Raw genomic sequence first — 11050 nt, forward strand, 5'->3', positions numbered from 1 at the left:
AAGAAAGAAAGAAAGAAAGAAAGAAAGAAAGAAAGAAAGAAAGGAAGGAAGGAAGGAAGGAAGGAAGGAAGGAAGGAAGGAAGGAAGGAAGGAGAGAAATAGAGGAAGAAAAAAAGAACTGGGTAGATAGTATACTGGCTACTTCAATATGAATAATTGCTGAACAAAGAAAAGGGAAGGAAGCAAAAAGGGAGATCAAAAAGATTGAGTACTACCTCTGTGTTATCAATGAAAAAAAATTATATAGAAAGAGCTTATACTTAAGAAATAAAAGTATGAAACAACACCATACTTTTTCAAGTCGAAAGATGTGATCTCTTTCTAGGCGTTCTTCAGCTTGTTTCAAGCCTAGCCTCTGCTCAGGTGTCAATGTAGATTCATCTATCACAGTAGCATTTTCTAAATAGTCCATCTCTGAAGAATTTTCTTTATTAGCTTCATCAATCTTCATTTTACCTACAAAAAGGAGCAATCAGTTATGAGAAATTGTAATATTTTAATTAATGAAAAACAGACATTCAATTTATAGACAGATTTATACACAATTTATACAGGAAAGTATTATTTCCTTATATCTGCACAAATTGAATAAGCAGTTGTATTTATATGAAATATAGAGAAATACATGGTACCAAAATTCACAAAGGGAAATTGAGGATATATGCCAATAGTAGTAACTCACTGAGAAGAGATTCATAAAAGACAGAGAAAACAAGGATAGGAAGCGAGTCCACCATTCAAGCAGGAGTTTTTTTGTGGTTTTTTTTTGGTCGGTTCGTGAGGCTTGAACTCTGAGCTTGGGAGCTGTCCCTGTGCTCTTCAGCTCAAGGCGAGTGCTCTACCACTTGAGCCACAGCGCCACTTCTGGTTTTCTAGTGGTTTATTAGAGATAAGAGTCTCATGGACTTTCCTGCCCAGGCTGGTTTTGAACCATGATCCTCAGATCTCAGCCTCCTGAGTAGCTAGGATTACAGGTGTGAGCCACCGGCTCTCAGCTCAAGCAGGAGCTTTTGCAACACAGGGACTACAAAGTGGACTTGGATTCTAAGCTTGGGAAGACAATTATCATTACCAAGACAACTCCATAGATGGGAGGATATTACTTCAATGTTCATGACTATGTGTTGTTGACTCTATCAACTTTCTGGATCATATTAATGGAAAGAAATATCAAAATCTGGGCGTGTCAATGCATGTGGAATGTTCTACCCTGGATTAGGTGAAGAACCACTTTGAGGTCAAGAAGAAGATAATGGAAGCTGGATGCTGGTGGCTCACGCCTGTAATCCTAGGTACTCAGGAGGCTGAGATCTGAGGATTTCGGTTCAAAGCCAGCCTGGGCAGGAAAGTCCATGAGACTCTTATCTCCAATTAACCCCCAAAAAATGGGAAGTAGTGCTATGGCTCAAGTGATAGAGCACTAACCTTGAGCTGAAGAGCTGAGGGACAAAAAAAAAGAAGAAGATGGAAGAGAAGCAGAAGGATTATGATTTTGAGAAAAGGATGAAGGAACTAAGAGAAGAGGAAGAAAAGGCTAAAGCATACAAGAAAGAGAAGCAGAAGAAAAAAGGAGAATGGACGTGTACTTGACATTTGAGGAGGAGGATGAAATCCACAGCTATGATGGGCTTCTCTGGCTTTGGTTCCACCAAGTAGAGTTACTGAGCCTTTCTGTGATGGACCTAATTTTGGCCTAACTGTGTGTGTCATTCCTTTTGAATACTGGGAAAAGTCTTTAAGAGTGTCAAGAGCAGTACTAGAGGGTAGATGTTTGTGGTTTCCCTCTACCTTGGAGGAGGGTACAAGATCCAGAAATAATGCTGCTGCGCATTCCTTCTACCTTAGTTTGTCACCAGTCAAAAGACCTCTTCCAATTTAAGTTCCTGATAAAGACATTTCCATCAAAGGCTGCTCTCCTGAGACTTCCCCTGCATCTTTCCCTCTTCATCTATGCAACTTCTTGTCTAAGCGTCTAAGCCTTTGTTTAAATTTTAACTCATTAGGCTGCAACAGAAGGGATCTGACCAGCTCCTCCTTTTGCCATCCTACACTATGGCTCTTTGCTACCTGTGCATGCATGTGTATTTCTGCCTGAGTCAATGGTGTGTGTGGATATGTGTGCATGAATTTGTCACAGAAGGAACTTAAGCTCAAATTTCACAGTATTGCTGCTCTGGGGCTTGATGTTCTCAGTTTCCTCAACGCATTTAACAGGTAATTAAATGAGATGAATGGTTAAAAAAAAAGTTGTGTGTGTTAGGATATATGTACTATAGAGGCAGGCACTGGTGGCTCACTCTTGTAATCCTAGGTACTCAGGAAGCTGAGATCTGAGGATCACATTTCAAAGGCAGCCTGGGCAGGAAAGTCCCTGAGACTCTTTTTTTTTTTTTTTGTCAGTCGTGGGGCCTGAACTCTGGACCTGGGCGCTGTCCCTCAGCTCTTCAGCTGTAGACTAGCTCTCTACCACTTGAGCCTCAGCCCCACTGCCAGCTTTTTCTGCTTATGTGGTGCTGAGGAATCGAACCCAGGGCCTCATGCATACAAGGCAAACACTCTACCACTGAGCCACCTTCCCAGCCCGTCCCTGAGACTCTTACCTTCAATTAATCACCAGAAAACCAGAAGTGGCCCTGTAACTCAAAGTGGTAGAGTCTTGAGCAAATGAGCTCAGGGACAGCACCCAGTCTCAGAGTTCAAGCCCACAACCAAAAAATTAATAATAATGTATGTGTGTGTATGTATGTGTGCTCACGCGTGCTATAAACCATAATCACACTGGACTCCTCTTCTCTGTACATTAAATTCATACATCTAACTACCACATTAACATGTTCCCTTTACTCCTTGGCCTTCTAATTAAATTGCAATTTCTTTTTTGTTGTTGTTGTTGGTCGTGGGGCCTGAACTCTGGGCCTGGGTGCTGTTCCTCAGCTCTTTAGCTCAAGGTTAGCACTCTACCACTTGAGCCACAGAACCACTTCCAGCATTTTCTGCTTATGTGGTGCTGAGGAATCGAACCCAGGGCCTCATGCATGCAAGGCAAGCACTCTACCACTGAGCCAACTTCCCAGCACTAAATTGCAATTTCTTGATGACAGATTGTTTGCATGCTTACATTTCCAGTTTTGAGCAATATGTACCTACCATGCAGCAGTAGGCTGCATGGACAAAATTTGAGTTGTTTTGGTGATTCTGGAGTTTTAAATTCAAGGCCTCATACCATTTGGGATACACCCACAGCCCATATGGACAATATTTCTTTTTTTTTTTTAAAGCCAGTCCTGGGTTTTGAACTTGGCCTAAGGTGCTATTCCTGAGCTCCTCTTGCTCAAGACTAGCATTCTACAACTTAAGGCACAGCTCCACTTCCAGCTTTTTTGGTAATCTACTGGAAGTAAGAATCTCATGAGCTGGGTGCCAGTGTCTCAAGCCTCAAGAGGATGAGATCCGAGGATCACAGTTCAAAGCCAGCCCAGGCAGGAAAGGCCCTGAGACTCTTATGCCCAATAAACCATTCAGAAAACCAGAAGTGGCACAGTGTCAAGTGGTAAAGCACTAGCCTTGAGCTGAAGAGCTGAGGGACAGTGTTCAGGCCCAGAGTTCAAGCCCCAGACTGACCAAAACAAAAACAAAAAAATCTCATGGACTTTGCTGCCCAGGCTGGGTTTGAACCATGATCCTCAGATCAAAGCATCCTGAAAATCTAGGATTACAGGTATTAATCACCAGCACATGCCTTGGACAATATTCCTAACAGTTAATGAAAAGTAAAGTCAGGATCTCAGAATAAAATGAATTGTACACCATTCACAAAAAAATTATCTGTCTTAACCAATTTTTGCTTCTAATGTTGAGCCTCTCAAAGAATCTGTAGTATTATAGCCAAAAACATATTTTTTTTAATTAAAGAGAAAAGGGAAATCTGAAGAACTTAAAACTTCAACAACTGTCAGGCAGGATGGTTCACATCTATAATCTTAGCTACATGTTAAGCATAGGTAAGAAAAATCACACTTAAGGGCTGGGAAGGTGGCTCAGTGATAGTGCTTGCCTTGAATGCATGAGGCCCCTGGGTTCAATTCCTTAGCACCACATAAACAGAAAAAGCCAGAATTGGCACTGTGGCTCAAGTGGTAGAGTGCTAGCCTTGAGCTGAAGAGCTGAGGGACAGTATCCAGGCCCAGAGTCCAGGCCCCATGACCAACAAAAAAAAAAAAAAGAAAGAAAAAAATCACACTTTAAAAGACAAGCCCTAACATCAGACACTGGTGGCTCACATCTGTAATTCTAGCTACTAGGAAGCTGAGATCTGAGGATCACAGTTCGAAGCCAGCCCAGGCAGAAAAGTCTCCGTGATGGGCTGGGAATATGGCTTAGTGTTAGAGTGCTTGCCTAGCATGCATGAAGCCCTCGGTTCAATTCCTCAGTACCACATAAACTGAAAAAGCCACACGTGGTACTGTGGCTCAAGTGGTACAGTGCTAGCCTTGAGCAAAAAAAAGTTCACGGACAGTGCCCAGGCCCTGAGTTCAAGCCCCAGGACTGGCAAAAAAAAAAGAAAAAGAAAAAAGAAAAGTTCCCGGGCTGGGAAGGTGGCTCAGTGGTAGAGCGCATGCCTTGCATGCCACAGGCCCTGGGTTCGATTCCTCAGCACCACATAAGCAAAAAGAAAAAAGCCGGAGGTGGCACTGTGGCTCAAGTGGTAGAGCGCTAGCCTTGAGCTGAAGAGCTAAGGAACAGCGCGCCCAGGCCCAGAGTTCAGGCCCCATGACCAGACCCAAAAAAAAAAAAAGAAAAGTTCCCATAAGACTTTTTTTTTTTTTGGTGGGTTGTGGGGCTTGAACTCTGGGCTTGGGCACTGTCCCTGCGCTCTTCAGCTCAAAGCTAGCTCTCTACCACTTGAGCCATAGCACTACTTCCGGTTTTCTGGTTGTTAAGAGTCTCACAGACTTTCCTTGCCTAGGTTGGCTTTGAACCACGATCCTCATATCTCAGCCTCCTGAGTAGCTAGGATTACAGGTGTGAGCCACCAGCCCCCGGCCCCCATAAGACTCTTATCACCAATTAACAACTCAAAAACCAGAAGTGGTGCTGTGGCTCAAGTGTAAAGTGCTAGCTTTGAGCCCAGAGAGGCTCAGGGACAGAGAGCACCCAGGCCCTGAGTTCAAGCCCCACAACCAACAAAAGAAGGGAGGGGAGGGAGGGGAAGAGAGGGGAGGCTGGGCACAGTGGTACATGGCTGTAAATCAAATTGTGAGGGAGATGTAAAGCAGAAGGGTAGAAGTCTAGGCCCTCCCAGGCAGGAAAAATGAAACCCTACCTGAAAAATAACTAAAGCCAAAAGGGCTATTGTGTGCTCAAGCAATAGAGTACCTGCCTAGCAAGTACAAGGACCTGAGTTCAAACATCATTACTGCTAAAAAAAAAAAAAAGGCAAATCTTTTCATGGTTTCTCAAAACACTTATGATAGAGTTCTAACTCTGTCACGGTTTACATGGCCCATCATTCTCCAAAAGTGACCTTTTAGCTGCATCTCACCACTCTCTCTCCCTAAATCTCTAGTCAATATTCAGTCTCATTTCTACTTGTAGTCTAACCATTAAATTATCTGGTATTTTTTTTCTTTCTTTCTTTTTTTTTTTTTGGGGGGGGTGGTTGTGGAGCTTGAACTTTGAGCCTTGGGAGCTGTCCCTGAGTTCTTCAGCTCAAGGCTAGCGCCCTACCACTTGAGCCACAGTGTCACTTCTGGTTCTGGTGGTTAATTGGAGATAAGAGTCTCACAGACTTTCCTGCCCGGGCTGGCTTTGCACCACAATCCTCAGATCTCCTGAGTTGCTAGGATTACAGGTATGAGCCACTGGCACCCAGCTCAGATATTTTCTTAAGCCAAAATTTACATTTTACATTTATATCATGTACTTTCTCAACTATTAAGTTTTTGATACTGAAAATCAACTGTACTTATCTGTATAGAACACTATCAGAATGGAAGCTTTCTTGAGGGCTAAGGCTGTATTTTTTTTCCATTTCCCACTGTAAATACATGATTGGCATGTAATAATAATCTAATACTTACATATATTTGGTGAATAAATGAGCAACATATTATCAAAACCACTTAAAAGATTGTGTGGGACTTGGGGTATAGCTCAAGGGTAGAGCACTTATGTAGCATGCATGAGACTCTAAGCTCAATCCCTAGCATTACAAAATAGTGTATATTTGTACACATCTAGTTAACTGACTCGATAAACTTATATGTACAGCCTTTTCATCTCCTATAATAAATTTAAAAGGTGTTTTTTAATCTTTAAGAACCATAATGCTAATATTCTTTTTGTAATTAAAGTAGCTAAACTAAGGACAACCTAAGATAATTAATACAAAGCCAACAGCTGAGAGAGACACTTATAATCCTACTCAGGAGGCTGATATGTAGAAGACTGAGGTTTAAAGCCAGCCAGGGCACAAAAGTCCACAATAAATAGTCCATCTCCAAAATAACAAGCAAAAAGCCAGGCTAGAGGTGTAGCTCAAGTGTAGCACCTGAGCAAGCAAACTGATCAAAGTAAAGTTCAAACAACAACAAAAAAAATCCCTCCCCAAAATTTTGACTTATGTATTTATACTTACTCAAATCATCTGATATGTCTTCCATTCCTGAAGTACTATCATCAGAATCACCAGTATTATCTGTCCGTGTTTGCTGCTTCTGAGATTGTAGCACAGTATCCAGAGATTTTTCGCCCTGTACAACTTCAGTATTTACTTTGTCCACAGGAGTAAAAGAACTTGGAACTTTTTTTCCAACCTGCTGTAATTCTGCCTGCTTTATGTTTTCTTTCAATAGTAAACTGGATACCTTTTCTGGTTCTGCTGGTGAACTGAACACTTTCTCTGATTTCATCTGAGAAGTGGGTGCTTTTTCTTCTTTCTTCTGTGAACTAAGTGCCTTTGCTGCTATTGTTGCTACAGGTGAACAGAGTGCTTTTTCTGCCTTCACTGGTAAATTAGGTGACTTTGGTAATTTTTCTGCTTTTGTCTGTGAAGTGGATACCTTTTCTAATTTTGCCTGTGAAATGGATGACTTCTCGGCTTTTACGGGTGAATTTGGTAATTTTTTTGCTTTACAATGACTTTGATCTCGAAGGACTAATCCCAAATCTTTAGGGCTTGAAACATTCGTAGCATTTATTTTACATGATTTAGTATCTGTTTTTTCTATACAAATATCATTTTGCTTGGTTTTTTTATTACTATTCCTGTTTGGAGAACTGGTCCCAATTTCTTTTATAGATTTATCATTTCTACCTTTCAAAGTTTGATTAGTTATAACTTTAACTGTTTTGCTTTCTTCACAAATAACATTCTTCTTTGGTTCATGATTTTCATTTTTAGAGGTCTTGGGCTCTTCCATTATTTGAAAACTTGGTTCTTTCCAATTGCAATGTAAAATGGCAGATCTTCAGAAGTTTGAAAAGCTCCAAATCCAGTTTAGGCAAGCAAACTATTTGGTTAAAAAAAAAAAGAAAAGAAAATCTGGTATTTAAAATGCAAAAGCTTTTTTAATTGTAAGAAAAAGTTTTTAATCACTTGAATTTTGTTCTCAAGACTGAAGTTTTTAAGCAAATAAAATTCATAAATTTTATCAGTTTAAAAAAATTAAGTAAGGGGGGGAGGAGAAGGGTTGGGATTGGGGGGAGGGGGGAGGCTGGGAAGGGATGTGAAGGGTAAACCAAAGGAGGAGGCTGCAATGCTTGGTAATAAATGTACGCATTATCCTGCCCATGTAATTGTAACCCCTCTGTACAGTATGTTCACAAATAAAAAATAAATAAATAAATTTTTAAAAAATTAAGTAAATAATACCAAATACTCATTGAGGGAATTCCAATGTACTTATGGTAATATGGTATCAAAGCAAAGAATCTTTAGACATTGTTGCTCTGTATTATTACCTATAACAATTTCAACTAAGCCACCTGGTAGCTCACACCTATAATCCTAGCTACTCAGGAGGCTCAGATCTGCCAATCACAGTTCAAAGCCAACAAGGGCAGAAAAGTCCCCATGAGACTCTTATCTCCAATTAACCACTCAAAAACTAGAAGTGGCACTGTGGCTCAAATGGTAGAACACTAGCTTTGAGCACAAAGAGGCTCAGGGACAGTGTCCAAGTCCTCAGTTCAAGCCCCACAACTGACAAAACAAAAAATAAGGAAAATAAAAATAGAGCAGAGAAGAATTCCAACCTATATGTGCTATAAAGAAACACATAGAAATCCAAACTTAAGATCTTACCCATACGGATCTCCTACTAAATATTACCTATATATACCCCAACCTACTTCAAACTCCGTTCTCTAAATATGAAAGCAAGCAAGTTTATCCCACTTCTGAAGTATACAGAAGCTCAAAACCAATGTATCAAGTACTGGTTAAAACCCACGGAAGATACATGTTCAAAGAGGAAACCCTAATATAAACATGGGCTTTGAGTAGAAATATTTTAACACAGATTTAGTGATTATTGTAATAAATGTACTATTCTACAGCCATGCATAGTGGCTTATACCAGTAATCCCAGTTACCCATGGGGTGGGAAGTGAACATCAGTAAGTTTGCATTCCAAGAACAGCCTGAACAAAAAAATCAGCAAGACTTCAGGCTGGGAACATGGTTTAGTGGTTTCATGCATGCCTAGCATGCATGAAACCTGGGTTTGATTCCTCAGTACCACATGAACAGAACAAGCTAGAAGTGGTGCTGTTGTCCCAAGTGGCAGAGTGCTAGCCCTGACCAAAAGAAGCTCAAGGCCCAGGCCCTGAGTTCAAGACCCAGGACTTGCCCAAAAATAAATAAAATTAGCAAGACTTCATCTAAACCAACAAACAGAGCAATAGATCATGCCTGCAATTCCAGCTACTGAAAGCTATAGAAAAAATAATCACAGTTCAAGGCTGGCCCAAGCAAACATAGGCCCGCTCTGAAAAAATAAGTAAAGCAGTGAAGTACCAGGGGCTCACACTTGCAATCCTAGCTAATCAGCAGGCTAAGATCTGAGGATTGCTAGGTTTGAAGTCATCCCAGGCAGGAGAATCCATAAGAAATAAACAAATAAGAAACACAAACAAATAAGAAACAAAAAAAAGAAACAAGAATGAACATTTTTAGAAAAACTATTAGTATTTTTAAAAGAGATTATAACCATGAATCAGAAAATCAGAGTGCTGAATTCAAAGAACAAAAGAGACAGAAAAAAGAAGAAAAGTTCTAATAGATAATGGATATGAACAAAATGTGTTCATAGAAAATTCTGAGTGATGGGGCTGGAAATATGGCTTAGTGGTTGCCTAGCATGCATGAAGCCTTGGGTTGGATTCCTCAGTGCCACATAAAAAGAAAAGGCCAACCTTGAGCAAAAGCTTAGAAACAGTGCCCAGGCTTTGAGTTCAAGCTCCAGGACTAGCAAAAAAGAAAAAGATAAAGATAAAAAGAAAGACTGGGGGGGCTGGGAAGGTGGCTCAGTGGTAGAGCGCTTGCCTTGCATGCCTGAGGCCCTGGGTTCGATTCCTCAGCACCACATAAGCAAAAAAAAAAAAAAAAGCCGGAAGTGGTGCTGTGGCTCAAGTGGTAGAGCACTAGCCTTGAGCTGAAGAGCTGAGGACAGCACCCAGGCCCAGAGTTCAGGCCCCACAAACGGACCCCCCCCAAAAAAAAGAAAGACTGGGGGGAGAGGGGGAGGAAGGGAAAGGGAAAAGGGAAGGGGAAAGGAAAGGGGAAAGGGAAGGGAAAAGGGAAAGGGAAGGAAAAGGAAGGAAAGGGAAGGGAAGGAAAGGAAAGGGGAAAAGGAAAAAGAAAGGGAAAGGGAAAGGAAAAGGAAAAAAGAAGAAAAGAAAATTCTGAGTGGTATTTCAGGACCACTCAATAACATATATAGGCAGGGTATGGTGGCTCACACCTGTAATCCTAGCTACTCAGGAGGCTGAGATCTGAGGATCACAGTTCAAAGCCAGCCCAGGCAGGAAAGGCCGTGAGACTTTATCTCCAATCAAACCACTCAGAAAACTGGAAGTGGCTCTGTGGCTCAAGTGGTAGAGTGCTCGCCTTGAGCTGAAGAGCTGAGGGACAGCACCCAGGCCCAGAGTTCAAACCCCACAGCCAACAAAAAATAAAATAAAATAACATATATAATGTGAGCTAAATTTATATTTTGGCAGCAGAAACCATACATTTCTAAGCAGAAGTGTGGCACAGTTTCTGTTTTTGGAGTGACTTCTAAAGAAAAAGAAAAGAATAGAAAGAAAAAGATGAGTCATTAAATAATAGTAATTAGCAATAATACTGAAAAGTTTCTAAAAGGTTATTTGGGAGCTGGGCACTGATGGCTCATGTCTATCATCCTATCTACTCTAAAGGCTGAGATCTTGGGCTGGGAATGTGGCTTAGTGGTAGAGTGCTTGCCTAGGATGCACGAAGCCCTGTGTTCAATTCCCCAGTACTACATGAACAGAAAAAGTCAGAAGTGGCGCTATGGTTCAAGGGGTAGACTGTTTGTCTTGAGCAAAAGCAGCTCAGGGATAGTACCTGGGCCCTAAGTTCAAGCCCCAGGACTAGCCAAAAAAAAAAAAAGGCTGATTGAAGTTCAAAGGAAGCAGGGACAAAAAGTCTGTGAGACATCTGTCTTCATCTTTTTAAGATATTCTTTTTTTTTATTTATTTATCTATTTTGTCAGTCCTGGAGATTGAACTCAGGGCCTGGGTACTGTTCCTGAACTTCTTTTGCTGAAGGCAAACACTCTACTAATGAGCTACATTTCCAGCCCCTATCTTTAATTTTTGAAAAGCAAAAAAAAAAAAAAAGCCAAAGATGGAGCTGTGGCTCAAGTGGTAGAGTGCTAGGCTTGAGCACAAAATTCAGGGACAATACCCAGGCCTTGAGTCCAAGCCCCATAACCATCACAAGAGAAAGAAAGAAAAGGAAGGAAGGAAGGAAAGAAGGAAGGAAGGAAGGAAGGAAGGAAGGAAGGAAGGAAGGAAGGAAGG

General features: G+C 41.1%; 1 protein-coding gene across 6 annotated transcripts in view; it reads right to left on the bottom strand.

The window, feature by feature from the left end:
- Window positions 1-11050, bottom strand: part of Zcchc11 (zinc finger, CCHC domain containing 11) — a 137351-nt gene that overhangs the window by 109970 nt on the left and 16331 nt on the right. For all 6 annotated transcript variants that reach the window (XM_013022313.1, XM_013022312.1, XM_013022311.1 and 3 more), the window contains exons 2-3: window positions 6638-7511; window positions 293-456 (exon numbers count right to left, since the gene is read on the bottom strand). In XM_013022313.1, the coding sequence (XP_012877767.1) occupies window positions 293-456; window positions 6638-7421 (948 nt within the window). In that variant the 5' untranslated portion in view covers window positions 7422-7511. The remainder of the gene's footprint in view (window positions 1-292; window positions 457-6637; window positions 7512-11050) is intronic.

This window comes from Dipodomys ordii, unplaced genomic scaffold, assembly GCF_000151885.1.
Source record: "Dipodomys ordii isolate 6190 unplaced genomic scaffold, Dord_2.0 Scaffold61, whole genome shotgun sequence".
Classification (NCBI taxonomy): Eukaryota; Metazoa; Chordata; class Mammalia; order Rodentia; family Heteromyidae; genus Dipodomys; species Dipodomys ordii.